Source organism: Ciconia boyciana, chromosome 4, assembly GCF_034638445.1.
Source record: "Ciconia boyciana chromosome 4, ASM3463844v1, whole genome shotgun sequence".
NCBI lineage: Eukaryota > Metazoa > Chordata > Aves > Ciconiiformes > Ciconiidae > Ciconia > Ciconia boyciana.
Genome location: NC_132937.1, coordinates 77,861,748 through 77,879,110, shown reverse-complemented (window position 1 = coordinate 77,879,110; position 17,363 = coordinate 77,861,748). Strand labels below are relative to the sequence as shown.

General features: G+C 41.1%; 1 protein-coding gene across 2 annotated transcripts in view; it reads left to right on the top strand.

The window, feature by feature from the left end:
- The window catches only part of EFNA5 (ephrin A5), a 214,781-nt gene extending 199,292 nt beyond the window's left edge, over window positions 1–15,489 (top strand). For both annotated transcript variants that reach the window (XM_072860219.1, XM_072860217.1), the window contains 3 exons: window positions 5,763–5,828; window positions 6,220–6,300; window positions 11,326–15,489. In XM_072860219.1, coding sequence (XP_072716320.1) covers window positions 5,763–5,828; window positions 6,220–6,300; window positions 11,326–11,447 — 269 coding nt within the window. In that variant the 3' untranslated portion in view covers window positions 11,448–15,489. The remainder of the gene's footprint in view (window positions 1–5,762; window positions 5,829–6,219; window positions 6,301–11,325) is intronic.
- The last annotated feature ends 1,874 nt before the right edge of the window (window positions 15,490–17,363 follow it).

The following is a 17,363-nucleotide window of genomic DNA, read 5'->3' as shown; positions in this document are numbered from 1 at the left end:
CTGATTAAAGAGGAATCTTTCTGGGTTTACTGCAAATAATGACAGTACATAATTTCCCTGGAAGGGAAAAAAGCACTTTTTCATACTTATCGCTAAAACTGCATCTATTTCTGGGATGATGATTTAAATGCAGCTGCTATGGTTGCAACAGAACTGCAGTTCATGATGTAGTCTAAGTTGCAAACCCATGTGAGGACTGGTGGAAAAAGATATAAGCAGGGAATGAACTTTAATATTTTTCTTCCAAAGAACATGGCCAATCACTAGCTGTTGTTTGCTCTTAAGTGTATGCAAATATTATGTACACCTACAAATTTCGTATCTACAAAGCATTAATTTTCTGTTTTTCCAGATAGAATATTATTAGTTCCTAGCTATCCTAACTAGTCAGTGGTATCCTAGTTAGTCGCTGACTAACAGAGTATTCTAATAAACAGCAGTGAGCAAAACATGCTCATTTTATGGACATAAGCAACAGCATGTAAACATCAAAGCTAAAACTTGCCTTTAAATAAATGTGTGTCATGGTGCCCTTCTGAAATACTTTCTGAGCAGGAAAAATCCATTAGTGACAAAATTACCGAAGGGACTCTATTTTGGCTAATGTTGGAAATGTTGTTTCCACCTTTATGCTAGTAATGTGGTAAAGACTATAGGATTCTTATCTTTTGAGAAATCTACAACTGCCTGTTCAGTCTGAGCAAAGCTTTTAGCCAGTTCCGTATATTCAATGAGGGCCACAAAAAGGACACAATTTCCTGAATGTAACCACAGAGTGCAAATATTGTGCCCTAAATAACACACCAGTTACTATAAATGTCAGTAGAGGGTGTTTTTCTGACTTTGATTTAGTAAGAGCCTATAGCAAAGCCAGCTGTTAACACTTCTTAACTGCTTGTCATTGTGAAGGGGGGGAGCATCATTTCTACACACTTTTGTCTTTTGATTAAAAGAGGAAAACAATTGTTCAAGCACTTCCTCACAGGTGCAAAACCACAGTATTAGCTGTATTGGACTCTACTTTGCTTCTCTTTTGTGTTTGTACTGAATTTGCTAGTTCTTCTTGGTAAGTTCTAGGAAAAAGTTGATACCTGCCTTGGAAACACATCATCAAAGACTAGGGAGTTTATTTCAAGTTAGTTGAGAAGCCCTTCAAGTGTGAGCTTAGCGTGAAGACAGAGTGTGCATTCATATGTCTGTGTATAAATCATTTTAGTTATTTGTCACAAACAGGGACAGAATTAATAAAAATGGATGAAACAGTGATAAACAGAACAAACTAGCATCTTGCAGCCCAATCATCTTTTGTAAATCAAGACAGCTTCCGATAGTTGCCATTTTCTGCAAAATGCAACTTCTTCTACCCTAATACATAGGTTTTTGAATGATGGGGGAGACTATGCAATGAAATAAAAATTACTTTGCAGTGCTTCAGGCAATATTTTTCAGCTATAGCTTTTGAGGGTTTTTGCAAGGGCAAAAAAAATGTGTATGCAAATGGTCTTTCACAAGTGAAAATCTGCATGCCCAAGTCAAGTTGCTTGGTTGCCAGTGTGCATGTTGAACTGCAGGCCAATGTACAATTTCAAAATTGCAGACATTGATGAAAGTTACCAATGTGTTCAGATTGGCAGACAATACACTAGGGAGTCCAGTCTCTGGTGACAGGCAGGTGTATTTCCCTATGATCATGTATTTTGACACAAGCACAGTTCTAGAAAGGAAGTTTTCACAGAGTCACAGAATCGTGTAGGTTGGAAAAGACCTTTAAGATCATCGAGTCCAACAGTAAACCTAACACTACCAAGACCACCACTACACCATGTCCCTAAGCACCTCATCCAAACGTCTTTTAAATACCTCCACGGATGGCGACTCAACCACTTCCCTGGGCAGCCTGTTCCAATGCTTGTTAACCCTTTCAGTGAAGTAAAATTTCCTAAGATCCAGTCTAAACCTCCCCTGGCACAACTTGAGGCCATTTCCTCTCATCCTATCACTTGTTACCTGGGAGAAGAGACCGACCCCCACCTCTCTACAACCTCCTTTCAGGTACTTGTAGAGAGCGATAAGGTCTCCCCTCAGCCTCCTTTTCTCCAGGCTAAACAACCCCAGTTCCCTCAGACGCTCCTCATCAGACTTGTGCTCTAGACCCTTCACCAGCTTCGTTGCCCTTCTCTGGACACGCTCCAGCACCTCAATGTCCTTCTTGTAGTGAGGGGCCCAAAACTGAACACAGTATTCGAGGTGCGGCCTCACCAGTGCCAAGTACAGGGGCAAGGTCACTTCCCTAGTCCTGCTGGCCATGCTATTTCTGATACAAGCCAGGATGCCATTGGCCTTCTTGGCCACCTGGGCACACTGCTGGCTCATACTCAGGTGGCTGTTAACCAACACCCCCAGGTCCTTTTCTGCCTGGCAGCTTTCCAGCCACTCTTCCCCAGGCCTGTAGCATTGCATGGGGTTGCTGTGGCCCAAGTGCAGGACCTTGCACTTAGCCTTGTTGAACCCCATACAGTTGGCCCCAGCCCACTGATCCAGCCTGTCCAGATCCCCCTGTAGAGCCTTCCTCCCCTCAATCAGATCAACACTCCCGCACAACTTGGTGTCATCTGCAAACTTACTGAGGGTGCACTCGATCCCTTCGTCCAGGTCATTGATAAAGATATTAAACAGAACTGGCCCCAACACAGAGCCCTGGGGAACACCACTTGTGACCGGCCGCCAACTGGAGTAAACTCCATTCACCACCACTCTTTGGGCCCAGCCATCCAGCCAGTTCTTTACCCAGTGAAGAGTACACCTGTCCAAGCCATGAGCAGCCAGTTTCTCCAGGAGAATGCTGTGGGAAACCGTGTCAAAGCCTTTACTGAAGTCTAGATAGACAACATCCACAGCCTTTCCCTCATCCACTAGGCGGGTCACCTTGTCATAGAAGGAGATCAGGATGGTCAAGCAGGACCTGCCTTTCCTAAACCCATGCTGGCTGGGCTTGATCCCTTGGTTATCCTCTACGTGCTGTGTGATAGCACTCAGGATGATCTGCTCCATCAGCTTCCCCAGTACCGAGGTCAGGCTGACAGGCCTGTAGTTTCCCAGGTCCTCCTTCTGGCCCTTCTTGAAGATGGGTGTCACATTTGCTAATCTCCAGTCACCTGGGACCCCCCCAGTTAGCCAGGACTGCTGGTAAATGATGGAAAGGGGCTTGGTGAGCACTTCTGCCAGTTCCTTCAGTACTCTCGGGTGGATCTCATCAGTCTCCATAGACTTGTGAGTGTCTAAGTGGTGCAGCAGGTCACTAACCATTTCCCCCTGGATTATGGGGGCTCCATTCTGGTCCCCATCTCTATCTTCCAACTCAGGGGGCTGGGTACCCAGAGAACAATTGGCCCTGCTATTAAAGACTGAGGCAAAGAAGGCATTAAGTACCTCAGCCTTTTCCTCATCCTTGGTCACTGTGTTCCCTCCCCCGTCTACTAGGGGCTGGAGATTCTCCTTAGCTCTCCTTTTGCTGCTAATATATTTGAAGAAGTATTTTTTGTTGTCTTTTACAGCAGCAGCCAGATTGAGCTCTAGCTCAGCTTTGGCCCTTCTAATTTTCTCCCTGCACAGCCTTGCTACACCTTTGTAGTCCTCCTGAGTTGCTTGCCCCTTCTTCCAGAGGTCGTAGACTCTCCTCTTTTTCCTGAGTTCTAGCCAGAGCTCTCTATTCAGCCAGGCCAGTCTTCTTTGCCGCTGGCTCATCTTTCGGCACCTGGGGACAGCCTGCTCTTGTGCCTTTAGGACTTCCTCTTTAAGGAATGTCCAGCCTTCCTGGACTGCTTTGCCCTTTAGGGCTGCCTCCCAGGGGACCCTGTCGACCAGTCTCCTAAATGTGCCAAAGTCTGCCCTCCGGAAGTCTAAGGTGGCAGTTTTGCTGACCCCCTTCGCCGCTTCTCCAAGTATCAAAACCTCTATCATTTCGTGATCACTCTGCCCAAGACGGCCTCCAGCCATGGCTCACAAGCCCTTCTCTGGTCGTGAACAAGAGGTCCAGTGGGGCACCTTCCCTAGTGGGCTCACTCACCAGCTGTGTCAGGAAGTTATCTGCCACACACTCCAGGAACCTCCTAGACTGTTTCCTCTCTGCTGTATTGTATTTCCAGCAGACATCAGGTAGGTTGAAGTCCCCCACAAGAACAAGGGCTAGCAATCATGATGCTTCTCCCAGCTGCTTATAGAATAGTTCATCAGTCTCCTCATCCTGGTTGGGTGGTCTGTAACAGACTCCCACCACAATATCTGCCTTGTTGGCCTTCCCCCTGATTCTTACCCATAGACACTCCACCCTATTGTCACCATCATCAAGCTCTAAACTATCCAGACACTCCCTAACGTATACGGCTACCCCACCACCTCTCCTGCCTCGCCTGTCCCTCCTGAAGAGTTTATAGCCATCCATCGCCGCACTCCAGTTGTGCGAGTCATCCCACCATGTTTCTGTGATGGCAACCATATCATAGTTTTCCTGATGTACAATGGCTTCCAACTCCTCCTGCTTGTTGCCCATGCTTCGTGCATTGGTGTAGAGGCACTTCAGCTGGGCTGTCGTCCGTGTCTCCTTCATAGAGGAACAGCCCTTGTGTGCTTTGAGGTGTTTCACTGACATTTCCCTCTTGGCTCCTATTGCCCCAGTATCCCCTAGCTCAACTCTATTCAACTTCAGCTGTGTCCCAGCGTACCCTGCACATCTCAGAGACACAGGCTGAGTGCCCTCGCTGGCACCTGCTCCCTCTAACCGTGGCATGTCGTCCCGCAGCTTCCCTCGGGCAAGCCTGATATTATCCCCCTCCCCCTTCAAGTCTAGTTTAAAGCTCTGTCGATGAGCCCCGCAAGTTCCTGAGCAAAGATTCTCTTTCCCCTTTGAGAAAGATGAACGTAGCACTGTATTCACTGTAGCAATGTATTCACTGTAGCACTTATTCCTGGGAAATAAGTAGGTGCTGACACTAATCTTATGTGTATGATCTTTTGCATTAGTGCTAGACATACTGTTTCCACTTATTCTTTTTCTCCTAATACAGTAAGTACTCTTAAATGAAATACTTTGAATGGGAAATGATGAGGGAGGGCAGAAAGAAGAAATAAGCTAGTTTTGGTTTGTTAGTTATATAACATGGGGAATCATGTTTTGACTGAAGCAAGATAAGTATTTTCTCAACAAAGGTAGGTGTATTGGAGCATATGGAGGCTGACTTTGCTGAAGAATTTAATGCATTTCTACTTTTGTGGGAGTATATACATAGTTCTATTTTTAGCATTGTCACCTTCAGTGTAATTTTGGTTTTTCATCCCTTTTTGGGTTGCTGAAGCCTATGGCCTAGTGTTTCAAGACTAGTTTTTCTCTAAGTGATCTTAATTATTCTGAAGTGTAATTTTTCAGAGTAGACACCTGCATTACAGTAGAAACCATATTAAACAATCTCTTGAGAAAAAGATGTGGAAAGGTGAAAGGAGATAATGAAACACTGAAAATACCATGTGCTTCACTTCTTCCATGTAAAATAATCAAAAAAGGGATTAGAATAAAATCTGCAGTTCTTTCCCTGCTTTTGCATAATCAAGCTACTTTGTGCACTTGAAGTCCTTACATGCAGAGACTGAAATGTGTCCAGCCCTTCAGATGAAGGGAAGATAAAGGAAGTTTTATTTTAGCACAAAAGATGGTTTGCATTTTCACTCCCTTACTCTTCCACTTGTCTTTCCTTCTTCCCCATTTACAGCTTCTGCGATCCCAGATAATGGAAGGAGATCCTGTCTAAAGCTTAAGGTCTTTGTGCGACCAGCAAGTAAGTTCTTCAGATTAAGCTTTCGAGGGTGGCTTTCTAGCACATGCTTTACTGCGTGGTCTAGTAAACAGCAGTAAATCTTTTTTTTACTGTTAAATCTTTTGTATCTGTTCTGTACAGCAACATTTGTGTTATGATTTTCATTGTATTTTATTATCATTTTTCATAAAGCTTTGTTTTAATTACATGGCAGGTGCTAACTTGTTGTTTCTTAAACTGTTGTACAAAGGGAAGACTATACTGGCATTTGGACAAGTGCCACAGACTTTAAAATACAAATATGCTTAATTATATATAGTAAATAGAGAGAAAAAAGAGAGAAAAAAGGAAAGTGGGGAGTTTAAGGGTGTCTCACTAACATGTTTGGCTGTTATCTCTATTTTTGTTATAGACAGCTGTATGAAAACTATAGGTGTTCATGATCGTGTTTTCGATGTTAACGACAAAGTAGAAAATTCATTAGAACCAGCAGGTTAGTATGCTTAGAGAATATCTTTTAACAAATGCGTGTATCCCTCTGGTGCTTCAGTACTTTTTTTCCTCTTCTCTCTGCATGCTTTGCATCATACAACTGCCCTGCCTTTGCACATTTCTAGCAGTGCTAATATCACTTATGGTATATTTCCTGTATCCTTGTTTGATGCAGGGGAGGAAAAATGTTGCTTTATTTGTTTTTTGGGTGATGTGGTTTAATAAAATACAGTGTGTGCCAGTGTAAAATTGTCACCAGTATCCTGAAGTCACTGGCCCATTGAAGCCAAGCACACAGCGTGTTGGCAAAACACTGTATTTACTAGCTTGGCCCAAAGTTTTACAAATAAAGTCAATGGGCACACTTCATTTATTACGTGGTTTCAAAAGACTTTCAGAAAAACAGAACCACTGCTTGTTTAATGCTGGTGCTTGACACAAGCATGCAACTGACAGAGTTAGTGTTTAAGCAATAAATTAGTCCTTTAAAATTATATACATTTTTATGTATATTTGGTTAGGCAAAGTATCATTTTTACATATATGCACACACACACACACTCTGATATATATAAATTCCTATCCTGTTTTTATTGAAGCAAACTTAAGTTTTGGTGTGCTTTTCTGTCTTTTTTTGCAAGACACTGCCTTAAGAATAAGAATAATGCTTCCTATGGTAAAGCCCCTCATCTGCCCAGGACAAAGTTACATTAACCTCCACCATCAATCAAGCTGATGTGTCTCTGTGTGGAAAGTGCATGTGTATTGTTTGTATGGCTCAGGTTTATGACAGACAGAAGCATGTTTAATTCTAGGGGTGTGAGTAATCCCACCAACTTCAGTGGGATGGTTCATGACATTAAAATTAGGTGCGTATGTAGGAAAAGTGTTTGCAAGAGTAGTATTACCTGTTTGTTTTATATGTACCTACACACTGCTCACACATTGTTGTATTCAAGCCTCAATAATTAAAATACACAGTTAAATAAACAAATTATAGCAGAAAAAAATTACACACGTACCATTTAGTACATACCCTGAAGAACAGATTACTAAGATCTTTTTTTTTTTCTCTTATGCTGTTTGAAAGACTTCCCGTTTGGGCAAGTGAAGCAACACACTATTTTTTTGCTCTTTGTTATTTGCAGTTCCTTTAACTAAAAGTCATTATTTATACAGAAGTGTAAATAAGGCTTTCACAAGTTATCCAGTTTGAATGATTTACCTATGGATACACAATAGATTTCATTATTTTTCGTCAAGAGAATTTTCAGAACTCTCCTAAAAATTTTGGATTTGAGAATCAAAGATGTTCTCTAAGCAAATCTAAATGCAAGGAGAGTGCATTTACATTAGATACACTTGTACATTTATTAACAGCATTCTCCTACAGAAGGCATTAGGATGATCTTTCCCTATCTCGAAATAACCTGTGAATCTAGAAACTCAATACACTTTTTTATGTTTTGTGATTTGGTGAACATGGGCTAATTAATGTGTATTTCTCCTGTTACTGGTTTGCAAAAGAGATCATGCAAGTAATAAATGCCTGATGGTAGTGAACTTGCTAAGCATTTTTTTCAGTAGTGCTGCTAACTTCCCATTGAATGGCTATACCTAGCTACCACCATCACAAGAGCATAGCATTAGAAAGCAGCACACAGACCAGGGAACAAAATCATACAGCAAGCATCCTGCCATCTGAGATGAAATACTGTTTGTGTTACCAGGACAAACTAATAGCTTTAATTAGAAGGTTTGGTACCAAAAAGTTCCCACTCCCGCTATCAGTGTATATTTGCATTATTATTTGGTCCAGTCACCATCAGATAATCAGTCATTCCCAGATCTGCTAACTACTGTCACACTTTCTGTTATTAGGCTGTTGGACTTGCCACTGTTTTGGTGGATCTTGTTGCTTGTGATCTGTGTCGTGTACTAATTTACCTGCCTCTGATATGCGTCTTCTGCTTTTGTGCTCTCCCCTAGCCTGCCACTGTGTTCTTCCACAGTAGACAGAAGAATTGGGAGGCAGGAGGGTCATGTTCAGGAGATTTCTTTTAAAAATCTGTCACCATTCTTTTAAACATCACCATTTGCATGATTTTTGAACCCTTGTAATTTCAATGGTTTTGTTCAGAAATTTGTAGGAAACTGGTCTGTAGAGATCATCACTGTTTCAGAAGTGGTGAAAGTAATTGGCCCTATTCCTGTCCTCTGCTTCTCTTCCTCCTTAATAATAAAAATTAAAACTCCCTAAACCAAAATTGCATCTGTGCATATCTGGAAAAATTATACCTGAAGCATATGATGTAAAGCTATGTGATCTGGAAAATTCATGGCTGTCAGAATAATTTTTTCTAATTACTGCTGGCATTCCCAGTCTTTAGCAGCAACCTCCCAGACTTTACTCAGGAATTTTGTTCTCTTCATCACTTGCCTTCACTGTTTAAAATAAAACAAAACGTTTTCCCCAAGCATTGAAGATTGTGCAGTGTTACAACTCTGTACCTCCAAGGAAAATCATATTCATAAAATGATTTTGAGAACCATGGATGGATCGTGTGCTCTAATATACGAGTGCAGAACCCTTGGCACTGCATTGACAGAAAATCCAGATGATTTCTTGAGAGGAACCCCTTAACGTTACATGAAAATTAATTCTTCTGTGAATAATGGCTTTATAAAAATGACATCATAGAAGATCTCCATATTTTTTATTTAAGAGCATATTCTTTTTGTTTAGGGCTTTTTTGTTGAGTTTTTTTTAGCAGTAGTCAGTGTTCCTGTTGTTGCAGTATCAGATAGTCAAAGAGAATGAGGATTTATTACTGCTCCACTCTAGTTCTGCACTATTGTGTTTTAGTGCTGACTCATGGATGTAATTAGGACAAAACTGTTGGCATTCAGTGATGCAAATTCAGACTTCTTTGCAATTCTATTGATGTGCAAGAGGTAGAAGGTAATGCATACCATTCTCCTCTGCAGTTTTAGTTCATGAGCAGTGAGCAAATATTTCCAAATTGGGAAGAGCTGACTCTAAATATATGAAAGGAGGTAGAACAGGGATATTTTTTCCCCATAACTTCTTAAGAGTATGATTTAATTGGGAAGCTGCTCTTGTGAAGTACTGTATTCTCATTGCAGTGTCACCAAAGTACAAGAGTGTAACTCAGAAGTGAAGTATGAAACAGCATTTGGTACTGACAACCACTGGAACTGGCCCTTTTCAGTAGCCAGCGTTCACTTAAATTTTTAGATTCCTTTGGAATAATTCTGATTCTGGAGAAAAATTATTAGGGCCTTGTTCAGGGCTGAAGTGCCTGGGAGGGTCTCCCTGCCATACATGGTGAGGAGTCATTCCAGCCAGTGTTTCCCACTGACATCAGCGGGACTTTCATGTGATGGTGTCCCTTTCTTACAAACTTGAACGTATTTACAGCTGATCAGTGCTTGCTTTTCATACTTTTGCCTTGAGCAGCACTGAAGACCTGTTGATAAGCCTGACGTGATTGTAGTGTCAATTAGTGCTGGAAAAAAACGTGATAAATTGCTAATCCAGTTTACTGTGCATCTTGCTGTGTAACTGAACTGGGGCTGAAAAGCCTATTAACCTAAATTATGCTAAGTGGTCTACCTGCTTTTGTGTTAGGTGTCAAGGGTATGAAGAGGAGGGAGCTTGTTTCTAGCTAAAGCTAAGTAACGTGAAATGTTCCATGCCAAAGTGTCACGGTGATCCCAGTGTCCTGACTCCTGCTTCCCTTAGTGCCTTTAATTGAAATTGCACAGCTCTCACGCAGTGTAATCCTAGAAGTGCAATTTGTTGAGATGGGAGCTACAAGACAGATACATCACAGATATGTCGACATCTCTCATAAAATGTGGGAGCTTATTACACTAAGTAGTAAAATACTGTTAATTTTCCTGGAAACTTAGGCACTCTAAAATAACTTATGAATACATTTTGAGGCCACTTCACACTTCCTGAAAAGGTTTAGCTTATGTCATTCATTTAGTACTAAGAAAATTCAAACCCAGAGCTGACTTTTTATGGCAAGCCTCAGACAGATTACTTTTAAAATAGCCCAATTAGATAGCTGTGGATATGGAGGGCTTTGCAGAGAAAAATACCACACCTATAACAACACTGAAGTTGAATTTGACTTTACCTACCTTTTTTATGTTACAAGCTTTGGCTTTAAGGCTGATCTTTACTTTACAAAAACTAAACAGCTTTATTTGGTATCATAAATTTAGTGTTTGCTACTGTGTTCTCTTCTGCCACTAATGTATAAGCAAGTTTTCCCAATTCAGCTCGTTCTTTTTTTCATTAGTTTTAGCAGCATCTATGTAAATCGGTATTTTGTGTGCCATAAAAGGTAGTCTGTTACCTATGAGGTTTTCCAGATTGAGTATGTATTCTATAAAATTGGAGATTGTCATGTGTTAGCCTTTATAATTCTGCTTCAAGAAAGGGAGACTGGTCTTATATCCCCTGCGTATCGCCAGATGCAGTATACTTCAGTGGAATTTTATGCGTAGAAGTGGAATATATGCTCGGGCTTACAGGCTGTCATTTCAAATTCAGGAGCCAAAATCTGTAACTCAGTAAGGGGATTAACTGCAAAATTAATTCCAAGCACGTGCAACTCTTCTTCAAGCCCTTTTGAAAATCAGGTGTTTTTATTTAGCTGCCTCCCTATTGACATTACTGTCTAATGAGCCATCCAAAGCTAGAACTACAGTGTTTTATTAGAAGAGGAACCTTTCATTCCTCAGTCTGCTGAAATCAGACTTACTTTCTGCTCCTCTGGTCTTCAGTGGGAGTTTTGCCAGTAAGAAATGCAGGACTTGGCCCCAGGTTGGTTACATAATGAGGTATTACACGCCTGTGAAAGTCAATGACAGCACAAGGTTCATTGCCCTATTTCATAAAGGCACTGAAATCTACTTACAGTTGTCAGCTCAGTGAGAGTTTATTAAGGATGCAAAATCTCATTGGAATGTATGCTTTCTGTTTGAACAGATGATACCGTACATGAGTCAGCCGAGCCATCCCGTGGTGAGAATGCGGCACAGACACCAAGGATACCCAGCCGGCTTTTGGCAACTGTATTGTTCCTCCTGGCAATGCTTTTGATATTATAGCACAGTATGCTCCAGCAACCTGTCGCAGAAAATATCAGGGTCTTGGAACATCAAAGATCCACCTAACTGCTCATCCCAGGAAAGGGACTTTATTGTTTTTGCAGATGTCAAATTGTTATTTTTCCCTTTTCCCTTTTCTTCTCCCTTTTAGCCTGAACTCAGCAAAAATTTGAAGGGGATAACTAGCTTCAGCACCCATCCCTACCTACCCTGTGACTTTCTTAACCCCTCCATATAAATAAAAGGACTCCAAATGAAAATGCCAAACTATAATAGTGACACTAGTGATTCTTATTTTCCTCTGCATTCTCCTTTAAGAAGTCACCTCTGTTAGCTCACTGTGTCATCCGTATGTGGACAAGGAAGAACAGTGGCAGATGCAGTCAGTGAAGGATAAGGAAAGTGAGTGAAAGCCTGGGAGAGTTTTTCTCTCTGATACAATATTTATGCCTTCTTGTTCAGCACTGTAAGATGATCATGCAAGGCATCACGTCACCATGTCAGGACTGGAGGGGAAATATTAAGAATAGATAAAATATAACACCATTTCCTCCAGGAGTTTCTAAATGAACAGGCTTCTGATGTTTCTTATAGGACTGTCTTGAAACATCTTTGACAGTAAAACTTGTGCTCACGAGTAGAAATGCTGTCTTTGGTAAGAGGAAGGATTTAATATTTAGGAATGTTAGCACACAGCAGGCAAGGTCGGATTTCGGAAACTTCACTGGGGGTGTGAGTGCCTCTGTTATTTCGTTTTAAGGGGATAATGCACACCGGATTATTTTATTTTAAAACAAATCACCGTGGTGCTACAATTTTTTTCTTGAAATGCAGAGGCACTTTTGAGAATAAAGTGACCTTCCCCAGCGCTGACTTAGTAGCTGATAGCCTTGGATGCTGCTCTGGGTGTTAATACATGCTAAGAGAGGACATCGGTGGCCAGAGGAAACATGTTTGGGACACAGGATCTCCAGTGTGCTCTTGATTTGTCTCTCCTGCAAGTTCCTCAACCATGGGAATAAACCACATGTAGAAGAAGCCAGGGCAGTCTAGTAGCATTGTTTGGTGGGGGGAAAGAAAAGAAGTGTGGAATACGAATTCAAGTGTTGATTTTTTATCTTTTCCCCTTCCAGCACAGTTTGAAGAGTAGAGGAAACGTGTTTATCAGCCAGAGATAAACTAGATGGGCTCCCAAAGACTTAACAAAATATTTTTTTAAAAATCCACTAGAATAGAAAATACATTATTTAGATATACTTTATGCTGAGAGTGAGTATATATGCTTGTCCTATTTAAACATGTGAGAGAAGTGGTAACCCTTGATGCAATTAGGAAATGGGACTGTCTTGTTTGATGGAATTAGGAGTCACCCTGTTTAAGGAATCTGAGCCTTGGCTAACGTAGAACATTAGTCATTTGCCAGGAAGTGCAAGCCTTGGGGTATTTTTTGGCTAGGCTGCCATGAAATTTGGACTGCTAAGCATAGTCAGGGAAATATCAGACCAAGACTGAAACACAGCTTTTCTAACAAAAATGGTGGTAATTATGTTAAATGTGAAACAAAACATGGAGTGCATTCAAGCAAAACAAGGGTTTTCTATCTTAATTCTGAAGAAAAAGTCTGCCATAACAAAACTGAGTGATGCCATTAATGGACAGCACTTTGTGGGCTTTTTTTTTAATGAAGAAAAGCTTTCCAGAAGTTGAAGCAGCCCACTATTCAAAAAAGGAGGAAAGGGGGAAATAAATTTAAGATGTAAAGGGAGGTTTATGCATGTTAAACTATGATCTGGGCTTGCCTTATATCGTACAACATGTTCATTAATGCAGGGCCTGTGCTTACAGGAGGAATGTAGGAAATTTCCTCTAGTGTCAAGTGCACACAATAAAGATACACAGTCTAAACACTGAGGGAAGTCATCATCTCATTACAGGCTATCTGGTACTTTTCTCTCTTTAATGTGGATGTGCTTGGTACACACACTAATACTTCCTGTAGGTAGGAATTAAAAGCTTTGGGTGAGGTGAGCTTAATCAAAATGCACCTTATCAAATGGATTATTAACCAGAGTACAAATAATACTGCATGATAGGTAACCGTATTAAAATGATTCATAGCAATTGCAGGCAGTCATACCAGTAGCGCCAATTCAATGTAGAAATGGTGACTTCATTTTTCATCCTTTGTCTCTGAATGATGTCAGAGTTCAAGACGTACACTTATCCACAGCAAAGGATTTTCACTAGTATTACTCCTGGTGAAATTCACCCCTTTGTTTTATCACAGAGCCCTGCTGTGTAGATGAGGAACGACACGAGTGATGCAGCTGCAAGGCAGGTCCCTGCGCTGCCTGGCGTGGCTGGGAGTGTACCAGACACTGTCAGTTTGAACCTTGATGGCATCAGGCAATCCCAGTCACACCAAGTACATAAATGCTGACGGGCTTTGTGTTGTGTTGCAAATCTCTGGATGCTTTAAATGCAGCTGTTGGTGTAAATTAAGGAGATTTCTGCTCCCTTCCCCTTTATCTGCCCCAGCTCAAGTCTGAGGGACTGATTCTCCCTCAGTCTAGGTGGCTGGCTTACCCCCACGACCTGCACTCCTGGCTGCCAAGGGCATTGCAATGTGAAGCAGGGAAAATAGGGATCAGTCAGTTTAGTGGATACTGTGTATCCTTTAATAGACAAGGTAACATTTCGTGTTAGTTTAGAATATTGTTTTGTACTGTACTTACTTGGATGGCAAAGGAAAGACAAGTAAAACTTAAAGCTATGTTCTTTAAATTCTGTATTATTAGCAACCTCTGTTGTATATAGTGTTTGATAATAAAGTATTAATTTGATTCTTATGTCTTTTGTAAGTGAGAACAATAGACTTTCAGGATATTAAAATCACGCGTTGATTACAAGACAGAGCTTTGAAGCATCAAGTGTGATCATGGCTGAGAACTGAGAGACAAGTGGCCATGACACTGCAGCATACAGGACTCATCTTTGAAAATCGTTCATCTATTGCAAGACTTCACAATGTCAAGACCTGGAACAACATGACTTTTGATGATCAGTGTTTTGTCCTCAGTGTTTAAAGGTCTGATGTTGGAGCCCTGTGGTTTCTGTGTTAGTTTTTGTTCTTTTGTATCATGTTTGTTTCTAAAAAGGCTTTGGGGATATAACAACTCTTCTGTTATTTTGTTTGTTTGTTTCTTTTTTCTTTAATTTTTTTCCTCCTGTTTTCCTTCTGGTTTTGTTTCCATGAATAGTTTTTTCCAGAAAGGATCTTGCCAGTGTCATGTGCGATATATGTATGTACTTGGTTCCAAAAGAACTAGAAACAAATTTGGGAGGTATTAAGACTAGATTAGTAGATTTGTTTCCTTTCCTATATAATTGTGGAAGGAAAATGGTTGTAGTTGTACCTGTTGATTCCCACCCCTAACCCTCAAAACTGAACTTAATCCATTGCCTTGTGAGAGCGATGAATCAGTCACTTTCAGAGGCTTAGAGTGTTAACTCTTCCCCTCCTTTCATTATGCTTGGATTCTGTAATCACCAGTTTTAATGTACAACTCTCCACACTTCTCTTCCCTCTTCCTGCCCTTCCTCCTCTCCCACCCTCCTCCTTTTTTAATTTGGAGCTGTGAATGGGCAGATCTGTTTCTGGTCTGGCATCCCTGAGTTTTTCCCATGCATTCGCCCTCGAGCTTCTCGGATGTGAGACAAATCTCCCTACAATAGGCTTGCTGCCATTGTCTGTACAGTTTAATAGATGCTGGCATGTTGGAGGTTACCCATGAGTCTGCGAAATCCGCTTTCCATGCTTACTCTTGACACTCCATTGAAGACACTCATTGTGTATGCATCTGGGTATGAAAGTCCAGCTCAGTGTGGTCCTGTGCTTGTACTGCCCTGCTTTGCAGTTTCTTTGCACTTATTAATTGAGTGCTGGTTTTGAAATGCTTACATTATATGAACTTAAAAGAAAATGTTAAAAAAACCCCACCCAAAATCCTTGCCCCATAAGATCTGTATTTGTATATACACGTGTCCGTACAATTATACTTAAATAAAATTAAAGATTTTCATCATTTTAATTGGTTCTCTTAGGCTACATTTTTGTTCAATGAATTACGTCTTTATTTTGGGGGCTATTTGTACCTACAATTTATGGGCAATGGAAAGCAATGAGGAGTATGAGTGGGAAAGCGTGAAGAATGCAGTGGGCACAACGACTGACTATCTGGAGTTGTAACTACCAACATCCTGGCTGCTCTAAAGCCTGGCTGCTCTACTCTTCACCTTTTTTTTGTGTGTGTTCATAGCTCTTCCAAATACTTAGGAGAGTAACGAACTATTTCAACCAAGTGCTGGAGCATTACATGGTTTCCATCATCACTTTTGCCCTGCTCTGGGCCTCCCGGAGCAGTCTTCCTTACTCCCCTGGGTAACAGGTGGTTGTATGGCGTAATCCTTGCTTCTTGAGGAATAGAGCCAGCCCCAGAGATGTGCAAACAGGGCAGTTGCACACGGTGCCCCCCTACCCAGGATGCCCCTCAGACTGACAAAGAGATGGGATTGGAAGTGGCTTTGAAATCTCAGCCACGTTTTTCTTTACAAAATGGAGGAAAGGGGCTGAGAGCAGTGGATGCTCTCAGCATCCCTCATGGATGGGAGAAGTTGAGCAAGGGTGCCTCCTGAAGGGAAGAGGAAGATTGGGGAAGCATGCAACTGGCTGGCTGTTTCTCCTCCTCCTTCTTCCCACCCCTCTTCCCAGAGGCTGATGTAGTGTCTCTAAAAATGCACAGGACTGAATTGGTGTTGACTTGTATTTAGGTCTGAAATGGTTGTCTTTGGCAGTGCCCACTCACTAATTGTATGATAGGTTTAACCTGAGAATTTAGGTCACAGATGGTGGGGGGCACATACAGAAACCTATAATACATGCACCGTGCATTCAAAACTCAGCTGTAATTACACCATGTTAGCATTAAACTCACTGAAAGCTTTTTATTACATTTAATTAGTTGACAGGGCAGCAAGTACTAATTATAACTTACTCTAACCTTCTTTAGAAATGAGAAGTGACAAGCTTGGTGAGAGGAGAAGTGTGTGAGTATTTGATACAAAGAATTGATGCACCAGACTTTTTTCCTCTGGAGCTGTGATGTTACAACCAGGGCAGGGTTATAAGTGACACATGTTCAGTATGTCTTAACATAATAGCCATGTCCAGAAAATATCCTGCAGTCTGACACACTTAATAGCCTTTGCTCAGAAGACACTCTGCTTTTGCTGAGAATGGTATTTGATTTCATTTTCCTGCATTAGCGTGCACAATGGGCCTTTGTGCTCCCTCATCTTTCCTTCTGCAGAATAATTCTGCTCATAGAATACCTCTGAGGGCATTCTTAGGAATATTCAGGCATGCATCATACCACTATGATATAGTTGTGTGCCAAAGTGGTTTTATTCATTGAAAACAAAGCTTTGATTTATATAAGTTAGAGATGTGGTAACCAACTGGGATGGTTAAATTTTTTACAGTTTTTAACAGCACAGGATTCAAAAGTGCCTCCTTCCTTATGACTTTTATTTTTGTTAGCATTTGCCCTTACTAGGAAGTTTAGTTTAAAACATGATTTAACTTTGTATTACAGGTGTATGCCTAAGAACCCAGATCAAGACACAGTCTTCACCGTAAAGGTTGCAGTAGACAACTCTTGTATGAGACAGCTATTTATGTTTGTTTGCTTTCAGCACTATTTCGATTTGCTGCTATGAATCAAAGCAAGCTGAAGTATCACCAATTTAAATATTTTGTTAACATTTTCTCCTGGACCACATCATAGAAGCTTTTAAAACAAAGTATTTGTTAGATGCAAAAATATCCTTTAAAGAAAATTCAAAATGGAAGTGATA